This window comes from Haliotis rubra, unplaced genomic scaffold (assembly GCF_003918875.1).
Source record: "Haliotis rubra isolate DU_JTF1 unplaced genomic scaffold, ASM391887v1 Scf139, whole genome shotgun sequence".
Taxonomy (NCBI): Eukaryota; Metazoa; Mollusca; class Gastropoda; order Lepetellida; family Haliotidae; genus Haliotis; species Haliotis rubra.
The window spans coordinates 250,514-273,664 of NW_025765325.1; the positions used below are offsets into that span (position 1 = coordinate 250,514).

Below are 23,151 nucleotides of genomic sequence, written 5' to 3' on the forward strand. Positions count from 1 at the left end.
CTCAAAAGCGGGGCGGTGGTAGCCTAGTGGTTAAAGCGTTCGCTCGTCACGCCGAAGACCCGGGCTCAATTCCCCACATGGGTACAATGGGTGAAGCCCATTTCTGGTGTCCCCCGCCGTGATATTGCTGGAAAATGGCTAAAAGCGGCGTAAAAGTAAAGTCACTCACTCACTCACTCATCCGCCCCTGTTTTAATAACAGCAATTCGAGGTGTTTTGGTGGCATAGTTGATGTTCTATTGTGAAGGTGCCTGCAGAAATGATACTAGCTCCAAACACTGACGAGATATGGTCTCGTTTCACTGAGGAAGTCGATGAGCATGAACTGGCTGACTGACTGAGTTTGTTTTTTACGCCGCTTTTAGCAATATTCCCGCAACATCACGGCGGGGGACACCAGAAATGGGCTTCGCACATTGTACCCATGTGGGGATTCGAACCCGGGTCTTCGGCGTGACGAGCCAACGCTTTAACCACTAGGCTACCCCACCGCCCCCGATGAGCATGAAACATTTGTAGCAAGGTGGCACTTCACTATACCGCGACCCTCTGTATACATCGCTGTTGACCTCATTACAACGAGGGTCACATGCACTCGACTTGAGGACAAGAATTTGAGGACATTTGCTCGTATTAGTCAGAATTAATGTGACAGTAACTTTTTATGTTGTGAATATTTTTTATGGCCGGAAATTGGCATGGTGAGAGGGGGCTGGACGTCTGAATCGTTTAGTTTTTGGATCAAATGTTTGCGGGCACTGTGGTTTGTGAGTTTCTAACCATGCGTTAGGCAGCCATAACCATGCGTTTTATAATTGTTTCAAGTTTGTGTAGTCCAACTGTTTGCCGTTTGAACAATCTGATGAAGAACAATCGGAACGTCTCGAACTGCGGTACAACCTGTACATTTCAACGGGACGACGATCTTTATTGACGGGAGTGGACCACATTTTAGGCGTATCCTCTCTAGCACCGTTAGGATCAGCACCCTGTCTGGTTTTAGGACCCCTTTCTGTGAAATCAAGTTCATCGGTGCCATTGGAATCGACACGAAGTTCATCCCCCAACATTTCCTGTGCTCGTCACAACATTTCCTGTGCTCGTCAGGCCCACGGAGACCGAAGTGGAATGTGCTGTTGAGCCAAACTCTGTTTATTATTGAATCTGGAGTCGAACTGCCTGACTGTTTAGCCCCCGACAACCTTTGAAGTTCACTGTCAGTAACAGCGTAGGATCTGTTTGGTAAGTTCCTTGTACCCATTGATTTAACTGTTTTGACGCGCTTCCATTATCTCCCGATACTGGTTTGTCAGCTTTCATTATCTCCCGATACTGGTTTGTCAGCTTTCATTATCTACCGATACTGGTTTGTCAGCTTTCACTATCTCCCGATACTGGTTTGTCAGCTTTCATTATCTCCCGATACTGGTTTGTCAGCTTTCATTATCTCCCGATACTGGTTTGTCAGCTTTCATTATCTCCCGATACTGGTTTGTCATCTCCCGATACTGGTTTGTCAGCTTTCATTATCTCCCGATACTGGTTTGTCAGCTTTCATTATCTCCCGATACTGGTTTGTCAGCTTTCATTATCTCCCGATACTGGTTTGTCAGCTTTCATTATCTCCCGATACTGGTTTGTCAGCTTTCATGATCTCCCGATACTGGTTTATCAGCTTTCATTATCTCCCGATACTGGTTTTTCAGCTTTCATGAACTACCGATACTGGTTTGTCAGCTTTCGTGATCTACCGATACTGGTTTGTCAGCTTTCATTATCTCCCGATACTGGTTTGTCAGCTTTCATGATCTCCCGATACTGGTTTTCAGCTTTCATGAACTACCGATACTGGTTTCTCAGCTTTCGTGATCTCCCGATACTGGTTTGTCAGCTTTCATTATCTCCCGATACTGGTTTGTAACATTTCAATATCTCCCGATACTGGTTTGTCAGCTTTCATTATCTCCCGATACTGGTTTGTCAATTGATTTCTATCTCCCGATACTGGTTTGTCAGCTTTCATCTCCTGATACTTTGTAACCTCCTGATACTGGTTTGTCAGCTTTCATTATCTCTCGATACTGGTTTATCAGCTTTCGTGATCTATCGATACTGGTTTATCAGCTTTCATGATCTACCGATACTGGTTTGTCAGCTTTCATTATCTCCTGATACTGGTTTGTAACATTTCAATATCTCCCGATACTGGTTTGTCAGCTTTCATGATCTCCCGATACTGGTTTGTCAGCTTTCATTATCTCCAGATGCTGGTTTGTAACAATTAATTATCTCCCGATACTGGTTTCTCAGCTTTCATGATCTCCCGATACTGGTTTGTCAGCTTTCATTATCTCCCGATACTGGTTTGTCAGCTTTCGTTATCTACCGATACTGGTTTGTCAGCTTTCATTATCTCCCGATACTGGTTTCTCAATTTTCATTATCTACCGATACTGGTTTATCAGCTTTCATTATCTCCCGATACTGGTTTGTCAGCTTTCATTATCTACCGATACTGGTTTATCAGCTTTCGTGATCTACCGATACTGGTTTATCAGCTTTCGTGATCTACCACACTGGTTTGTCAGCTTTCATTATCTCCCGATACTGGTTTGCAACATTTCAATATCTCCCGATACTGGTTTGTCAGCTTTCATTATCTCCCGATACTGGTTTATCAGCTTTCATGATCTCCCGATACTGGTTTGTCAACTTTCAATATCTCCCGATACTGGTTTGTAACATTTCAATATCTCCCGATACTGGTTTGTCAGTTTTCATTATCTCCCGATACTGGTTTATCAGCTTTCATGATCTCCCGATACTGGTTTGTCAGCTTCCATTATCTCCCGATACTGGTTTGTCAGCTTTCATTATCTCCCGATACTGGTTTGTCAGCTTTCATTATCTCCCGATACTGGTTTGTCAGCTTTCATTATCTCCCGACACTGGTTTGTCAGCTTTCATTTTCTCCCGATACTGGTTTGTCAGCTTTCATTATCTCCCGATACTGGTTTGTCAGCTTTCATTATCTCCCGATACTGGTTTGTCAGCTTTCAATATCTCCTTATACTGGTTTCTCAGCTTTCATTATCTACCGATACTGGTTTGTCAGCTTTCATTATCTCCCGATACTGGTTTGTCAGCTTCCACTATCTCCCGATACTGGTTTGTCAGCTTTCATTATCTCCCGATACTGGTTTGTCAGCTTCCATTATCTCCCGATACTGGTTTCTCAACTTTCATTATCTCCCGATACTGGTTTCTCAGCTTTCATTATCTCCCGATACTGGTTTGTCAGCTTTCATTATCTCCCGATACTGGTTTGTCAGCTTTCATTATCTCTCGATACTGGTTTGTCAGCTTTCATTATCTCCCGATACAGGTTTCAAGAATGTTCTACGACATCTTTCAAAGAGCAGTCATAGTTGTGTCGTCGAAGGTATCTATCAATAGATGACGCGATTCCCCTGAAAGTATTTGTCTCAAATTCACTTCCGTCTTCTATTCTTACTGACATAATAAACTTGCACAGAATTGTGTTAAGTTCTTTCGGTTGAAGTTCATGTATGTATTTCGTGAAGCTAGGCAATGGACAATTAATAATGATTGACAAGTTTAATGTCATGAAGGGCGACATGATTGACAAGTTTAATGTCATGAAGGGCGACATGATTGACAAGTTTAATGTCATGAAGGGCGACATGATTGACAAGTTTAATGTCGTGAAGGGCGACATGATTGACAAGTTTAATGTCGTGAAGGGCGACATGATTGACAAGTTTAATGTCATGAAGGGCGACATGATTGACAAGTTTAATGTTATGAAGGGCGACATGATTGACAAGTTTAATGTCATGAAGGGCGACATGATTGATAAGTTTAATGTCATGAAGGGCGACATGATTGACAAGTTTAATGTCATGAAGGGCGACATGATTGATGTCATGAAGAGTCTTCCTAGCAGTGTTTTTGTTTTCTTGCACCTGTATTAATTTGTCAATATCTGTGTCATCCACGTCAACACACCGTGAATGACGTAGAACGTAATGACGTACTTGACGTTAACGCTGCCCTCGGTCCACCTGATTTCTTTGAGATCTCGTAAGGATGGTAAAGCCCCATTAACTCGGTGCGCCTAGTGACTGCAAGAGTTGTATGATCCCAAGGGAGTTGAGATTGATAATACGATGTACCGTTGAGATTGACATCCAATGATCAAGGGCAAAACAAAGCGCCTATGAGCAGCCTAGCTGGAACTCGGCGCTATATAAACAGATTTTAAATTTTATAAAGATATAAAAAAGTGCCGACAAGTTTCATACTTGTCTCCATCAGTTCCATTTCGTAATCAGTTCCATCCAACTTACACAGGTAATTTCCTTCACCAACATAGTTCGCAACAGTAGCTTGACCTGAACTATTAACACTTTGTCACCTGGATAAAACCCTTAATCTCAATGACAGACGCCATGCTTGTTTATGTCTACCTTTTAGGGAAAAGTAGTCCCTATATGGTCAAGGTCACCTGATCAATTTTGACCAATCAGTGATCAGATGATTTTTCAGAAGTGATATCTTCAATGTAGATATCGCTTGATCTCACCCAAGCAATACCTGCTGTGGAAACTAATATTGGATGAAAAAAACACTAAAAGCAAAAGGTATCAGCAAGTGGATAAATTTGGGTCACCTAGTTGTTCCCACTTACCAGAAGTTTTGTCATATGGTGCTATTTCAAGACCCGTATTCACGGGTTAGAATCTAAGATTCAGCCTGGTCTGTCAGCATAAGACCTAGTGTATTCACTGGTTAGAATCTAGGATTCGCCGTGGTATGTCGACACAAGACCTGTATTCACGGGTTAGAATCTAGGATTCGCCCTGGTATGTCGACACAAGACCTGTATTCGCGGTTTAGAATCCAGGATTCGCCCTGGTATGTCGGTACAAGACCTGTGTTTGTGGGTTAGAATCCAGGATTCACCCTGGTATGTCGACACAAGACCTGTATTCATGGTTTAGAATCTGGGATTCACCCTGGTATGTCGGCACAAGACTTGTATTCACGGTTTAGAATCTGGGATTCACCCTGGTATGTCGACACAAGACCTGTACTCACCGTTTAGAATCCAGGATTCGCCCTGGTATGTCGGCACAAGACCTGTGTTCGTGGGTTAGAATCCAGGATTCGCCCTAGTATGTCGGCACAAGACCTGTGTTTGTAGGTTAGAATCCAGGATTCGCCCTAGTATGTCGGAACAAGATCTGTGTTTGTAGGCTAGAATCAAGGATTCACCCTGGTATGTCGGCACAAGACTTGTGTTTGTAGGTTAGAATCCAGGATTCGCCCTAGTATGTCGGAACAAGATCTGTGTTTGTAGGCTAGAATCAAGGATTCACCCTGGCATGTCGGCACAAGACTTGTGTTTGTAGGTTAGAATCCAGGATTCGCCCTAGTATGTCGGAACAAGATCTGTGTTTGTAGGCTAGAATCAAGGATTCACCCTGGCATGTCGGCACAAGACTTGTGTTTGTAGGTTAGAATCCAGGATTCGCCCTAGTATGTCGGAACAAGATCTGTGTTTGTAGGCTAGAATCAAGGATTCACCCTGGCATGTCGGCACAAGACCTGTGTTTGTAGGTTAGAATCCAGGATTCGCCCTAGTATGTCGGAACATGATCTGTGTTTGTAGGCTAGAATCAAGGATTCACCCTGGCATGTCGGCACAAGACTTGTGTTTGTAGGTTAGAATCCAGGATTCGCCCTAGTATGTCGGAACAAGATCTGTGTTTGTAGGCTAGAATCAAGGATTCACCCTGGCATGTCGGCACAAGACTTGTGTTTGTAGGTTAGAATCCAGGATTCGCCCTGGTATGTCGGAACAAGATCTGTGTTTGTAGGCTAGAATCAAGGATTCACCCTGGCATGTCGGCACAAGACTTGTGTTTGTAGGTTAGAATCCAGGATTCGCCCTGGTATGTCGGAACAAGATCTGTGTTTGTAGGCTAGAATCCAGGATTCGCCCTGGTATGTCGGCACAAGACCTGTTTTCACGGGCTAGACTCCAGGATTCGCCCTGGTTTGCCAGCACATGACTTGTGCTCGTGAGTTTCAACATCTTAGACCTGCATCTCTTTGGACCCTTCCCGTAAACCCATATTACTCACTCACTCACTCTCTCACATCAGGGGATGTCATTAGCTCAGTAGACAGTGTGCTCCTTCCCCATCTCGAGATGAGGTGGGGTAGCCTAGAGGTTAAAGCGTCAGCTCGTCACTCCGAAGACCGGGTTCGATTCCCCACATGGGTACAATTGTGTGAAGCCCATTTCTGGTGTCCCCCGTCGTGATATTGCTGAAACATTGCTAAATGCGGCGTAAAACAATACTCACTCACTCACTCCTCTTCTAGAATTCAGGTTCCTATTCTCCACAGACGTACAATTCACGAACTACTTTTCCCGGGGCAGTTCGACAATAACAGGTTCGTATTCAAATTAATTTGTAGTTTTGGTTCACATGCACTGTCTGCAACAACTGGAACCCTCCTCACAATTAAACCTGCGCTCAAGGATATAAGTGAAATATTGATGAAATGCTCATCTGACTCCATGCCTTCACACAAATGCTACTCAATAAAGTGCAGCGGTACAAGTTCAATGTGATTTGACGTATAATATTCCAAACGTAATTTTCTAAAGTGGTGTCAACATACTCTTTTGGAAACAGCATCAGATCATTTCGGTGTAGTGTGCTAAAATGCAGTCAGCCTATTCGGTGAAGTGTGCTAAAAATGCAGTCAGTGTGAGAAAAGAAACAAAACACTAGTAATAATTCGGCAATTTACATTTGTTAGCCCTAAATTCAATTTAATCATGGAAAGTTTTCTTTCGTTGAAAATAGGCAAGAAAAAAGAATAACTTTACTAAACATCCACGTGATTAGTAAGCTTCAATAATACAGGGCGGTAGGGTAGCCTAATGGTAAAGGTGTTCACTCCTCACACCGAAGATCCCGGTTCGATTCATCACATGGGTACTTTGTGTAATGCCTATTCCGTGATATTGCGGAAATATTGCTAATTGTAGCGTAAAACTAAACTCACTCACAATTACAGCAAAGGGGTGGATGAAGGTGAGCGCCCTTGCAACCCCCACCTTCCGTTCACCCCCACCTTCCTTCCATCCCAACCCCAAACACAGTCAGCCCTGGATCCGCATCTGGGGACAGTATTATGTTAACGTGATTATCAAAATAACTTTCCAATAACCGGTGACATTAACCAGATAGGAAGGCCAGGTGCAGCTGAGGCTTGCTTAGAGTTTCCCTGTGTCAGATGTTATTGAGATTCACTATTGCCGAAATTATATTAGACAGTTGGTATGTTATCAGGCAATATACGTTTCCGTTTGCTGGTAATAACCCGACTGCTGAATCCTAAATAATAAATATTACAAATGAACTTTATGAGTGCACCACCCTTTTCGTGTGCGGATAGTGAGCTGTTAGCAATATTCCAGCACTATCACTGCGGGGGACATCAGAAACGGGCTTCACACATTGTACCGTATGGGGAACCCGAGCGACACCACCACCCCTCATGTGCGAGTGAATGAGTTAACTTTATTCTTGTAATTGGGCCACCGACCTATTTTGCATTTGCAGGTGTTACAATATTCGCATGTACATGCGGGCGCCAGTATACAGTATACATGAAATACGTTTGATGGAATATTGGACGTATTGTCATTAGAGATGTCATCATTATCAATTTATTATCAAAATTTAAGAAAATTCTGTCTCTTCTGTAAGGCTAAGAAGATAAATTTGGCTAAACATATAATTAATGGATTAGTTGCTGGAAATAATTTAACACTTTCTATCTGTTTGCATAGCAGCCATATTGGACATACTTTTCAGCGATGCATGCTTAGAAATGAATGAAATATTCTTGCATTTTCCCCAAAATTGCACATATTAAACATATCATATTGCACAGTGGTGTGATTGTATATGACTGTATATTCATTTGCTGATAAGTGTGAAATGTAGGTGTAGTGTGTAGGTCAGTGTAGGTCACGCTCACAAAAGATAGGCAGTAACAAACAGGAGGTTGGTTGGCTGGTTGGTTGGTTAGATGGTTGGTTGGTTGGTTGGTTGTTTTACGCCGCACTCAGCAATATTCCAGCTATATGGTGGCGGTCTGTAAATAAGAGTCTGGACCAGACAATCCAGTGATCAACAGCATGAGCATCGATCTACGCTTGGGATATGATGACATGTGTCAACCAAGTCAGCGAGTCTGACCACCCGATCCCGTTAGTCGCATCTTACGACAAGTATTGGTTACTGAAGGCACATTCTAACCTATATCTTCAAAGGACTAGGAGGGTTGGGACACTTAGGGAAGTGAATATTCAACTTATTAATCAGCAACCGTCTGAGGCCACTTTAACGTTGTCAGCAAGAACAGGACGTTCCTGAGACCGCTCTTATCTAAATGACCTTCACATTTACGCTAGCTGGTGAGAAAGAATGGATGTTATCCTATTGCCGAAGGGAGATAAAAAGTACTTAAGTTAAAAGGTACAGGCTAATTTGGGTCACCTAGTTGTTCCTACTTGTGAGGAGGTTTCGTCTCATGAGGAAGCCATCTTGTCACATTGTTTGATCTACCCGCCATCTTCACTGACCTATTCTACGGTCCCACGTCGTTTCATTACTCAGTGCAAAAATAAACAGAACTGATTACGGATCGGTTTCAACTTAAATTCCTTTAATATATTTCGTGTGATCCTCTCTCATTGATGAAAATTCCCCCTTTCTAAGTTATTCTTTCTTCTGAATACGATTTATTGAGCAACTGATCAGTGCAACATCTGCGTAAGTGATACTAGTATTGGATTTAACGGTATTTACACATACGAACAGTTTAAAGTGAATTAAAATCCCAGTGCATGTAGATCGTTCTGAATAAATTATACGCTCTTACCGCGCAAGATTCTTCTATGTCGATCTCAAAGCAAACGTCGCGTCAGCTGTTGCATAATATATGACAATAGGAAGTCATTATTATTTTTTAATATTTTTGAGGTTTTAATAATGCATCTCACTGCACCTTTCGAGATTCAGCGGATGATGAAAACCTGTAAATAATCTGGATTGTGTGAAAAACAAATATACTGGAAATAGTTATTTTTCCGTCACATCTCTGCTTACAGGAAAGCAATTGGAATCGTTTTCCTATTTAAGAACTCTGATAACATTTTTGGTCAAAAGAGGTATTTTCGTTAGACTAACGACGTAACAGATCTTTGCGTGTCTAATGTTGTGTTTCTCCTTCCATTTTGGATGTGTCTAAGAATGTCTCTGCTCAAATTGGGTATCGTCTATTACAGTCACCGCCATTATTCAATCATCTACGGTATAAACTGTTCGGCGACGAATACAGAAAGCAGTAAGAGATACAACAATTTAGCCTCGCTTGGAAAGTCAATTTGATAAGCTGGATATGTGGCGCCGATAATCTCCCGTACCTGCACTCGCAACGACAGACTGTCATTGGACGATTATTGCACGTGTTGCTGGGACTGGATTTGTAAACAAGCGTTAACACAACCACGATTCGCCCGTGCGTCTCGTGCACTAGAGATTGACACTGCAGTGATAGCGGCTTCACGGCTTCTCTTGCACGGGATATTGTGAGTATTCGTGTTCAGTCTCGGGGTTTCGTTTCAATTTTAAACAACTGTTGGATGTAGTTTCGAAAGGCAATATTATAACACGCTCGTTAAAATTCAAGCGGAGTTACATTGACAATCCTGGCAGTGCGGTTTATTATATATGTAAGCAGGTAGTGTTGAACGGGAGCGTTTGTTTGTACAAGGCGTTAGGTCCCAGGAGGTGCGTTATAAAGCATAGTGTGGCTGACGCCTCATTATGCTCGTTATAACGTGACAGGCGTCAACGGGTTTTTTTCAATCTAAGCACGTGTTATCACTGATAACGCTTCTTGTCATGTTGTCCTATTGCTAAATACACGACTGAAAAATAAGAATGGTAATATGGATGGTGAATTAGGTCCTGCATATTTTACAATTTGTTTACGATAGAAGCTTCAGTAAGTTCGGGTTTGTTTTCAACGTATTTTCATTAACCTGACAGTTTGCCATGCTTTGTGGGCAAACCAACCATTTATAATTAATGTGTTTGATTAAATCAGTGTTTATAACCTATATGTAAGATAAATATGATGTAGTGTGTCGGGTGTGACGCGAGTGAATACTCTATAGCCTGCTCGTAACAGGATGTCACACATTAATAACCAGAAATGCTTTCTGTTGGGCCATTAGACACCAGTGGAGGTTATCACGTTACCGCGGGCCAGCTTTCAATGACATGGATGTGTGTGTAATACATCTACTCATTGAATTTGCTGGAAGCCATTCCAACTGATTTAACAAACGACCCGGTAGTCAGGTTTGTTGACTTGGTTGTAGCCTGTCTCACAGTCCCTGAACCACATTATTTTCCCAACTGCCAACCCACCCTGGTAAAGCCCAAAATTAATCAAGTCTAGAATTGCCCAGGTCCAATCTCCCAACCTACTGAGTCTCCTTTTCGTTTATTTGTTAGTATCAAAATTATATATATTCAAGGACTAAGCGTTAGTCTTATCTGTTTGATGGCATCGTATCGCAACTGTGAAGATCGACGCTCGTCATGTCAGTCACCGGATTGTCGTGTTCAAACTCTATTGTTTACAGTCACTCGCTGGAATGAAAAGAAAAAGAAAGTAAATAATATGATCTCGAGTCAGACAACTTTGAATTAATTTTTAACAACCGATTTACACGCATATTACCCAAACATGTTCATCGTTAAAAACACTGATGCAAATGTTATCTACATGAGTTGAGCTGAGTTGAGTGTTACGTCACATCGGCATTACTCCAGCCCTGTAGGGACAAGACCGAGTCTGCGTTAATACACAGTTTAAGCCCAAAGTCCAAATGTGTTTTATAAAAACATATTTATTCATGTGTGTGATGGATATAAACACTGATGTGTATGTTATGGATATGAACACTGACATGTGTGTGATGGATATGAACACTGATGTGTATGTTATGGATATGAACACTGACATGTGTGTGATGGATATGAACACTGACATGTGTGTGATGGATATGAACACTGACATGTGTGTGATGGATATGAACACTGACATGTATGTGATGGATATGAACACTGACATGTGTGTGATGGATATGAACACTGATATGTGTGTGATGGATATGAACACTGACATGTGTGATGGATATGAACACTGACATGTGTGTGATGGATATGAACACTGACATGTGTGTGATGGATATGAACACTGACATGTATGTGATGGATATGAACACTGACATGTATGTTATGGATATGAACACTGACATGTGTGTGATGGATATGAACACTGACATGTGTGTGATGGATATGAACACTGACATGTGTGTGATGGATATGAACACTGACATGTGTGTGATGGATATGAACACTGACATGTGTGTGATGGATATGAACACTGACATGTGTGTGTGATGGATATGGACACTGATATGTGTGTGATGGATATGAACACTGATATGTGTGTGATGGATATGAACACTGACGTGTGTGATGGATATGAACACTGACATGTATGTGATGGATATGAACACTGACATGTGTGTGATGGATATGAACACTGATATGTGTGTGATGGATATAAACACTGATATGTGTGTGATGGATATAAACACTGATATGTGTGTGATGGATATAAACACTGATATGATGTTGATATGTGTGGATATAAACACTGATATGTGTGTGATGGATATAAACACTGATATGGATATAAACACTGATATGTGTGTGTGATGTATAAACACTGACATGTGTATGGATATGTGATGGATATAAACACTGATATGTGTGTGATGGATATAAACACTGATATGTGTGTGATATAAATATATATAAACACTGACATATGTGTGTGATGGATGTGTGATGGATATAACACACTGATGGATATAAACACTGATGTGTGTGATGGATATAAACACTGATATGTGTGTGTGATGGATATAAACACTGATATATAAACACTGATGTGTATAAACACTGATGATGGATATAAACACTGATATGTGTGTGATGGATATAAACACTGATATGTGTGTGATGGATATAAACACTGATATGTGTGTGATGGATATAAACACTGTGTGTGTGATGTATAACACTGACACTGATGTGTGATATATAAACACTGATATGTGTGTGATGGATATAAACACTGATATGTGTGTGTGATGGATATAAACACTGACATGTGTGTGATGGATATAAACACTGATATGTGTGTGATGGATATAAACACTGATGATGTGTGTGTGATGGATATAAACACTGATATGTGTGTGATGGATGGATATAAACACTGATATGTGTGTGATGGATATAAACACTGATATGTGTGTGTGATGGATATAAACACTGATATGTGTGTTATGGATATAAACACTGATATGTGTGTGATGGATATAAACACTGATATGGATATAAACACTGATATGTGTGTGATGGATATAAACACTGATATGTGTGTGATGGATATAAACACTGATATGTGTGATGGATATGAACACTGACATGTGTGTGATGTATGTGTGTGATGGATATGAACACTGATATGTGTGTGATGGATATAAACACTGATATGTGTGTGATGGATATGAACACTGACATGTGTGATGGATATGAACACTGACATGTGTGTGATGGATATGAACACTGACATGTGTGTGTGTATGGATATGACTGACTGACTGAGTTTAGTTTTACGCCGCTTTTAGCAATATTCCAGCAATATCATGGCGGGGGACACCAGAAATGGGCTTCACACATTGTGCCCATGTGGGGAATCGAACCCGGGTCTTCGGCGTGACGAGCCAACGCTTTAAGCACTAGGCTACCCCACCGCCCCGTGATGGATATGAACTCTGACAAGTGTGTGATGGATATGAACACTGATGGATATGAACACTGACATGTGTGTGATGGATATGAACACTGACATGTGTGTGATGGATATGACTGACTGACTGACTGAGTTTAGTTTTACGCCGCTTTAAGCAATATTCCAGCAACATCACGGCGAGGGTCACCAGAAATTGGCTTCACACATTGTGCCCATGTGGGAAATCGAACCCGGGTCTTAGGCGTGACGAGCCAACGCTTTAACCACTAGGCTACTCCGCCGCCCCCTGATGGATATGAACACTGACATGTGTGTGATGGATATGAACAGTGACATGTGTGTGATGGATATGAACACTGACATGTGTGTGATGGGTATGAACACTGACATGTGTGTGATGGACATAAACACTGATATGTGTGTGATGGATATAAACACTGATATGTGTGTGATTGATATAAACACTGACATGTGTGTGATGGATATAAACACTGATATGTGTGTGATGGATATAAACACTGATGTGTGTGATGGATATAAACACTGATATGTGTGTGATGGATATGAACACTGACATGTGTGTGATGGATATAAACACTGATATGTGTGTGATGGATATGAACACTGACATGTGTGTGATGGATATAAACACTGATATGTGTGTGATGGATATAAACACTGATATGTGTGTGATGGATATGAACACTGATGGGTATGAACACTGATGGATGTAAACACCAATATGCATCTATGAGTGCAATAATCTTAAACGTGACGTTAAACCCCATTTCAACTCGGCTCCATTTCCAACTTCTGTGAACCATTTGCGATAGTGCAAGGTGACAACTCGGTCCCATCATCCCTATTTGGGACGGTATGTTTACATTGACACTGAACATATCTGAACACAACTGGACAGGACTGAACAACTTACGTAAGGATTGAGCAAAAACGGCAAGGCAGAAGTAAAATACGAAATTTGACATTTACAAAACTTTTAACAGTCAGAGGTCCCCTTTACAGCCAAAGTAATTACAAGGATATCGAATCGGTAAGCCCATTAGCGAGTCGAGGGGTTTAAGCTTTAATATGTGTTAAAAGTGTTTCTATAGTTTCCTCGTGCACCAAATGACCCCGCACTCTCAGCTGAGAGTAATTTAGACTGTATTGACAATGTAATTCATTATAAACCCGAACAATCTCTCAAGAATTCAGAATTTGCCAGTCACGCTTTCGAAATAATAGTTTGCTAAAGTTGTCTGTCATCACTAAACAGGATACAAAGACGTGTACTTGAATTTTATTCACTAGGGAAAATCCGCATTTGATGTTAATCGAGACAAGATTGTCTGTGTAGGAAATAGGTTACGCCGAATACGTCTTGTCTATCCGGTTCATCGAAGCGCAAGCGAAGCAACGTCGAGAACCCAGTCTAAGTTCTGGCCTTCGATGGACGCGGACATGGTAAGGATGTGATCGCTTTGTGTTAATACTTATAGTTGCAATGAATGAAACGAAACCCTGTCATAGACCTTACTGGGAACTGATTTATTGAAGGTTGAACTTTTGTACAATATTCTTACTGTGTTTTCATTGGGTAAAACTGTAAAACCCGGTCTGGTTCGGTAATTATGAAAAATAACTAAACGTTTCACTGCCTGAGCTGGGATAAATGTAGGCGAGTGAGTTTAGTTTTACGCCGCTTTTGGCAATATTCCAGCTATATCACGGTGGGGGACACCAGAAATCGGCTTCACACATTGTGCCCATGTGGGGAATCGAACCTGGGTCTTGTCGTGACGAACGAACGCTTTGACTACTAGGCTACCCGGGATGAAATGTATTTTCCTGAAGTTTGGGGATTATAGGTCTATATGTTTTCCTTTCGACAAGGCGCGGTCTGGAAGCCTAGTGGTTAAAGCGTCCGATCGTCACGCCGAAGACCCGGGTTCGATTCCCCACATGGGTACAATGTGTGAAGCCCATTTCTTGTGTCCCACGCCATGATGTTGCTGGAATATCGCTAAATGCGGCGTAAAACTAAACTCACTCACTCACCTTTCAAAACGAACATTGCAGTCTCCAGTTGTCATGTTTTACTCAGAGTGAGTGAGTGAGTGAGTATGGTTTCACACCGTTTTTAGCAATATTCAAGTAATATCACGGCGGTTTTTATGGCATGTCAACCCTAGCATGATGTGTACTTGTTCGTGTAGCTCGATATACAGTTGCCCCATGTTTTCATAAAATGTAGAGTCGGTGGGGTAGCCTAGTGGTTAAAGCGTTCTCTTGTCACGCCGAAAACCGGGTTCGATTCTCCACTTGAGTACAATGTGTGAAGCCCATTCTGCTGCCCCTCGCCGTGATATTGCTGGAATATTGCTAAAAGCGGCGTAAACTAAACCCACTCACTCACTCAAAAAATGTATGGATTGCATGATTTTCAGCTTTAGTATTTGAGTTGGGAGCTGATATGTGTATGTCTCAAAACTAAATTCAATTTTGTACCTGACATCAGATGTTTGAACAATTGTCAAGCCGCTAGAGATAGTCATGGTAAAAAAGGTGAGAATGTATGGGCATACTTGTTGACGCGCCATTGTCGCTGAGTAGAGTAATGTCCCCTAGTTGTGCCAGGATTCAACATTTTGATTTGTTACCACCCTGGACATGCTCGTAGATCTCTTCAAGCTGTCAAGCGTGATTAAGATGTATCGATTTTAAAGAAATACTTTTCAAAAGCCATTCTACCCGTGAAAATCAGGGAAAGAACTGATCTTCAGCAACCCATGCTTGTCGCAAGAGGAGATTAACGGGATCGGGTGGTCAGACTCGCTGATTTGGTTGACACATGTCATCGTATCCCAGTTGCGTAGATCGATGCTCATGCTGTTGATCACTGGATTGCCTGGTTCAGATTCACACCAAGGGTCAGTTCCCCATTTGGGTACAGTGTGTGAAGTCCAGTTATAGTGTCCTTCGCACACATCCACCCGACCCCCATAACCCCGTTTTGTAAATGCGTGGATATTACTAAACTCGTCGTAGGGAAACTGATCCTTCACTTATCATATGAAGCAAATTTCCTCCTTCTTTTTTCCTGATTAGAAATGGACATTATAGTAAACACAAATGTGGGTGTTATTGAATGTCTGTTGCCCGGATACAGCCTTTAAACCATCCGGGCGTCAAATTACACAAACACTCCCAGTTCTTTCACAATATCGTGTGTGTTCTAACTTCAACAGTTGTGTGTTTTGCTGTGTGTGCGTGTGCGTGGGCCTGTGTGTATTTTTGGCGTGATTATTTGACGTCAACATAATCAGTTTCGCCTATGCATGGTGACGCCTGGTCACGTGAAACTCTTTGGATGAGGCCGGTAGTATTCAGTTCCTAAAAAGGCAGTAAAACATATTTTGTCCCCGGAACAGCCCGTGAAGATCAGGTCTAGAATTGATCTTCAACAACCCATGCTTATCGTAAGAGGCGACTAACGGGATCGGGTGGCCAGGCTCGCTGACTTGGTTGACACATGTCCTCGTATACCAATTGCGTAGATCGATGCTCATGATGTTGATCACTGGAGTGTCTGGTCCAGGCTCGATTATTTACAGAACGCCGCCATATAGCTGGAATATTGCCGAGTGCGGCGTAAAACTAAACTCACACACTCCGTCGCTCTCTCACACCGGAACAAAAACGATGCGCCGTGAACTATAGTACTGTCGGAAATAGACAAAAACTGTTTTTAGGCTGTTACTCTGTATCCCTAAAATTGACACAATTGCAAATAGGATATGTCGAAATAACCCACTTCGGCCTGATTGGGCGTTCATTGGGATGCGTAATACGATATCCAGAAAAGCATGTTTACTCGTAAAATCGGGCAAAACTTAGAAAAAATACGAATAGCTGCTGAAAACAATAGATCAGACTATAGATGGCAATTAGGTCGCTCAGCCAGGTATGACGACGGACCGTCGACTCACCTGGCATGAACTGCACGTGCTGCCTACAGGCACAAGGGGTCATCTCAAAGATATTTTGTGCTTCTTCATGTGTGTTGACTATGTCTCATCTACTGATTAACATCTTACGTGTCTTTCTTTCATAAAGTTTATGTTGAGATATGTAAGAGAGTATGATACCCGAAAACCATAGAAACGCATCGTGGTATATAGGTGGCATGACCACCCGAAGATCGAGAGGACTGGATATTATTTGTAAATTGTTATGACGTGCCGTGTACCTCCCCAGTAAAATTGCCCTAAAGGATTATCTTAGCTGATATCTCTATCCCTAAGCCCAACCCCAGGTTTTGCTTTTGAGACGGCCCTCCTATGTGTTTCTTTTTATAGTGACAGTGAGACGCCATGGTAGCTACATCCTTAATAGTTTCGGCATGAAAGTTATTATTTTTCACGCCAGCTATCGTTTATAATGAATCTACGTCTAATTTCAAATTGGGCATTTAAAAAGTGTCCTTTGTAATACAATATCGTCGCACACTAATTTGCATAAAGCCATGGTCTGTTCCAAATAAGTCTTTTTGGACTAATTTCCCCTCAGTAAAGTCCTTTTCTCTCGTTTCCTATCTCTCTACCACTGAGACTGTAGTTAGGCCGAACTTAGTTTAACAGATATGTAACACTTTCACATATCAACTACATAAATTGTAGAGATAAATGAGAAAATACAGTTTTGTTTCTATTTCCGACAGTACTTTAACACCGATATCTGATACTAAAGTGTAAAGTGCATTATATGGGACAGTGGCTGTACAACATGCACTCCGGTATCAGGGAACTTTGTAGTCGTTAGGTTCTGTGACCTAGGTCAATTACAGGTTACTTCGTCCTATAACGCTCAATCGATATATTCCTTTCGTAAGCAAAGCTCTCTATGAGAGATAGATATAAAAAGGAGCTCGTGCCAGCCATTCTCGCCATTACATTCCACTTGGTTAAAGCAGGGAGAATAGAAGGCTGTAGGGTATCCCTGTATAGAGGACTTGAATCAGAGCTGTATCATATGTCAAGGTTGTTGATGCTCGTGTACATGTAACTTATATCAACAATATCTAGTCTGTCTTCCAGACATTTGAGCGTAAAATAAAACATAAAACCAACGCAGGTGTTGAATGATTTGGCAAGTCTCGAATGCATCGTTTTGAGAAGTTTACACACAATTGGGTTTCATTTGGATTTTTGGATTTAAATATATATTTTAAAGATATATATGTATATATATTTCTATACACATATCTGTCACAGTGGTATATGACACACGTGGTTGTAGCGTTTCTCTTCCAGCTTCCCGATCCTCAAAGAGCTCGTAACTTTACGACCTATATCATTGACTTAAGAACGACTTAGTGCTACGAGCGATTGGACTCTGGCACCCAACAGGAACACAATGTGTTTTTGAGTTATATTTTTAATAGTGTCCTATTTCTCCATGACTGCTCACCTCAACTGGAATCCAATCGATAACCTATGTGATAACGTAGGTTGCCTCAGGGGCTATACGATTAGATCACTGAGAAACTGTAAAGGATATTACAGTGAGTGAGTTTAGTTTTACGCCGCTTTTAGCAATATTCCAGCAATATCGCGGCGGGGGACACCAGAAATGGGCTTCACACATTGTACCCAGGTGGGACTCGAACTCGGGTCTTCGGCGTGACGAGCCAATACTTTGGCCACTAGGCTACCCCATCGACCCTTAAAGGATACAAATTCACTATGACACAACTCCTCTTGTCTCAACTATTTGTGGTTTCAAAAAGTCGTCTGAGTTTATGACGTCAGGAGAGGTGAATTCAAACTGATGGTTAAAGTTGCGAGATCGTTGTATATTGTCTATTCCTTTGTTTTTTCTGTGTGGTTACAACTTCCTGAAATCATTTGAAATTGTAAAACTATCGGCGTTGAAATACTAAACAATAAAAAACTCGTACACATTTAAATGAAAAGTTACTTTATTTAAAGTTCAGATAGACCCGCGAAGCATCCCATGTTTGTCGTAAGAGGCGACTAACGGGATCGGGTGGTCAGGCTCGCTGACTTGGTTGACACATGTCATCGTATCCCAATTGCGTAGATCGATGCTCATGTTGATCACTGTTTTATCTGGCCCAGATTCGATTATTGACATTCCGCCTCCATACAGCTGTAATATTGCTGAGTGCGGCGTAAAATTAAACTCACTGACTCACTAATGTTCAGATACTACCCTAATCAACGATTATCATGTTTGAAAAGTCACAAAACATTAATCAAATCATCCTTACGCAAAATGTTGCGTAAATCAGACCTGGGCGTATTATCGATCACACGAGTAAATATTGTTGCCATATTAGTCGATAAATCGACTGTAGAATTATCGTCCTCGTGGTTTGGTGTAACCTGAAGTCATGGCGATACACACTACAGAAATGATCCCTTAAAGTCTCCTGGATTAATCTATAATATACGTAAACGTAAATATCATCTACGTAGATATATGTATCATTTACGTAGACGAAATTATCTTCAACGTAGATGATATTTGTTTTAGACTGTGACACTAACACGCTTCCATGCTTTTGCAATATTCCAGCTATGTGGAGGTTTCGTATGATGGATAATCGAGTCTGAAACAGAGTGATTGCATTATATGCATTGATCTAGCCAGCTGGGACAGAATGGCATGTGTCAACCATTTTATCCAGTCTGACCACCCGATCCCGTTAGTCGCCTCTTTATGTCAAGCACGTGGGATTGGGAGAAGAATTCTTACCGACATCGTAACGGGGAATACAGCAATGCACATACGTTCTCGTCAGTTCCTTTACTTTGAGACTCGTGAAGGTCCGGGTTAGAATATTGATCTTCAGTAACCCATACTTGTAAGAGGTGACTAACGGGATTGGGTGGTCAGGCTCGCTGACTTGGTTGACACATGTCATCGGTTCCCAATTGCGCAGATCGATGCTCATGCTGTCGATCACTGGATTGTCTGGTCCAGACTCGATTATTTACAGACCGCCGCCATATAGCTGGAATATTGCTGAGTGCGGCGTAAGACTAAACTCACTCACTCACACGATTATTTACAGACTGCATCCTTATAGCTTGAATATTGCTGAGTGCGGCGTAAAACTGAACTCAGTCACTCACTCCTTTACTTTGAGTAGAATCCTGATTCAAGAGACGAAACCCAGTTTCAATCGTCCTCTCCATTTGACCCGTACAAAAGTATAGGAGTCCAGGAGTCTAGCTTATCCAACTCAAAAAGCCGACTGAAAATATCTCCCGAGTCGTTGGCGAGAGCATGTCAGATGATATGCTCTTAAAAAGTCGGATTTATTTGGCGTCAATAAAACATCAGCTTAAATTGTGCAGAAGAAGGTGGAGATTGAAGAGAGTTAGGCAAGCCAGGCACATCTGTCAATATCGATGAAAAGAAGACTCGTATCTGTCAAGTCTTGTCTAGCGGTTATCGACCAGCGCAACGCTGACGGAACTCCAGTTTTATAGTCTTGATTGGCCAATTCTGACTTGTTAAGTTGTTAGCAACTTGGGGGCATTTGCTGGAATACCGTCGTGGTCGTTCACGGCCTGTGGCGAACGCTGTGGAGTTGCCAGTGTTGCACAAGACGCCATATACACGTAAGCACTTCGTACATTCATGGCTGGTGCAGAGTCGCAATAAGGTTGGTTGGTTGATTGTGTGGTTGGTTGTGTGGTTGGCTGATTGTGTGGTTGGTTGGTTGGTTGTGTGGCTGGTTGGTTGGTTGGGTTGGTTGGTTGTGTGTGGCTGGTTGGTTGTGTGGTTGGCTGGTTGTGTGGTTGGTTGGTTGGTTGGCTGGCTAGTTGGTTGTGTGGTTGGTTGGTTGTGTGGTTGGATGACTTGGTTGACACATGTCATCGCATCCCAGTTGCGTAGATCGATGCTCATGCTGTTGATCACTGGATTGCCTGGTTCAGATTCGATTATTTACAGACCGCCGCCTTATAGCTGTTTTATTGCTGAGTGCGGCGTTAAACAGCAAAAAAATAATTAAAAATCAACAGCCAGCTTGCTTCAGTGTTATGTTAGCTTCACCATTAAAGCGTTCGCTCGTCACACCAAGGGTCAGTTCCCCATTTGGGTACAGTGTGTGAAGTCCGGTTATAGTGTCCTTCGCACACATCCACCCGACCCCCATAACCCCGTTTTGTTAATGTGTGGATATTACTTAACTCGTCGTAGGGAAACTGCTCCTTCACTTATCATATGAAGGAAATCTCCTCCTTCTTATTTCCTGATTAGAAATAGATATTATGGTAAACACAAATGTGGGTGATATTGAATGTCTGTTGCCCGGATACAGCCTTTAAACCATCCGGGCGTCAAATTACACAAACACTCCCAGTTCTTTCACAATATCGTGTGTGTTCTAACTTCAACAGTTGTGTGTTTGTCTGTGTGTGCGTGTGCGTGTGCGTGTGCGTGTGCGTGGGCTTGTGTGTATGTAAGGGGTGATTATTTGACGTCAACATAATCAGTTTCGCCTGTGCATGGTGACGCCTGGTCACGTGAAACTCTTTGCATGAGGCCGATAGTATTCAGTTCCTAAAAAGGCAGTAAAACATATTTTGTTCCCCGGAACAACCCGTGAAAATCAGGTCTAGAATTGATCTTCAACAACCCATGCTTATCCTAAGACGCAACTAACGGGATCGGGTGGCCAGGCTCGCTGACTTGGTTGACACATGTCCTCGTATACCAATGGCAAATTGGCATTACCAATTGCGTAGATTGATGCTCGTGATGTTGATCACTGGAGTGTCTGGTCCAGGCTCTATTATTTACAGACCGCCGCCATATAGCTGGAATATTGCCGAGTGCGGCGTAAAACTAAACTCACACACTCCGTCACTCACTCACATCGGAACAAAACCTATGCACCGTGAACTAACACCGATATCTGATACTAAAGTGTAAAGTGCATTATATGGGACAGTGGCTGTACAACATGCACTCCGTTATCAGGGAACACTGTGATTGTTAGGTTTTGTGACCTAGATACACCTTTAGTTCGAGTACGAACAGGTCAATTACAGGTTACTTCGTCCTATAACGCTCAATCGATATATTCCTTTCGTAAGCAAAGCTCTCTATGAGAGATAGATATAGAAATGAGCTCGTGCCAGCCATTGTCGTCATTACATTCCACTTGGTTAGAGCAGGGAGAATAGAAGGCTGTAGGGTATCCCTGTATAGAGGACTTGAATCAGAGCTGTATCATATGTCAAGGTTGTTGATGCTCGTGCACATGTAACTTATATCAACAATATCTAGTCTGTCTTCCAGACATTTGAGCGTAAAATAAAAAATAAAACCAACGCAGGTGTTGAAAGATTTGGCAAGTCTCGAATGCATCGTTTTGAGAAGTTTACACACAATTGGGTTTCGTTTGGATTTTTGGATTTAAATATATATTTTAAAGACATATATGTATATATATATTTCTATACACATATCTGTCACAGTAGTATGCGACACACGTGGTTGTAGCGTTTCTCTTCCAGCTTCCCGATCCTCAAAGAGCTCGTAACTTTACGACCTACGTATATCATTGATTTAAGAACGACTTAGTGCTACGAGCAATTAGTCTCTGGCACCCAACAGTAACACAATGTGTTTTATGAGTTATATTTTAAGATAATACCCTGAAAAATAGCGTTACCTTTATAGTCGATATCGCCACAGTGAAGTTCATAACAATTAAGAAATACACTTCGCTCTACCACCATATATAGTGTAATAAAAGACACTTTTGCCCTGAACTATTATAGTTAAAGCACGAGGACGCTTGCGTCCGAGTGCTTTAACGTTATAATAGTTCAGGGCAAAAGTGTGTTTTATTACACTATACATGGTGGAAGGGCGAAGTGTATTTCTTTTCTAAGATGCCAAATTTAATACTTTCTAAAGATAATTACGATTAATTTAAGGCAGAAAACAAACGACGGTGTCGGTGACCTTAATTAAGAATCCTCGCACAGGGCTAACTGGCGCGCTGTTCTATTGATGTGTCTGCCCCCTACGTTAAGACGAACGTTACCAGAAAAAAACAAATGATAACAGTTTGATGACGGTTTACGT

The 23,151-nt window shown here is 41.8% G+C and overlaps 2 protein-coding genes across 2 annotated transcripts in view; both read left to right on the top strand.

Moving 5' to 3' along the window:
- The first annotated feature begins 3,605 nt into the window (after window positions 1–3,605).
- LOC124268553 (uncharacterized 29.1 kDa protein in cryB1 5'region-like) lies at window positions 3,606–3,995 on the top strand. The gene has a single exon (XM_046703546.1). The coding sequence runs from the start codon at window positions 3,606–3,608 to the stop codon at window positions 3,993–3,995; it is 390 nt and encodes a 129-aa protein (XP_046559502.1).
- Window positions 3,996–9,504: 5,509 nt separating this feature from the next.
- LOC124268534 (ATP-binding cassette sub-family C member 5-like) overlaps window positions 9,505–23,151 on the top strand; it is a 98,431-nt gene continuing 84,784 nt past the window's right edge. The window contains 1 exon segment of the mRNA XM_046703523.1: window positions 9,505–9,703. The gene's annotated coding sequence lies outside the window, so the exon portion shown is untranslated.

What these genes read in the sequence shown, in the direction of transcription:
- LOC124268553 (XM_046703546.1), top strand. Translation starts at nt 3,606, where the DNA reads ATGATTGACAAGTTTAATGTCATGAAGGGCGACATGATTGACAAGTTT.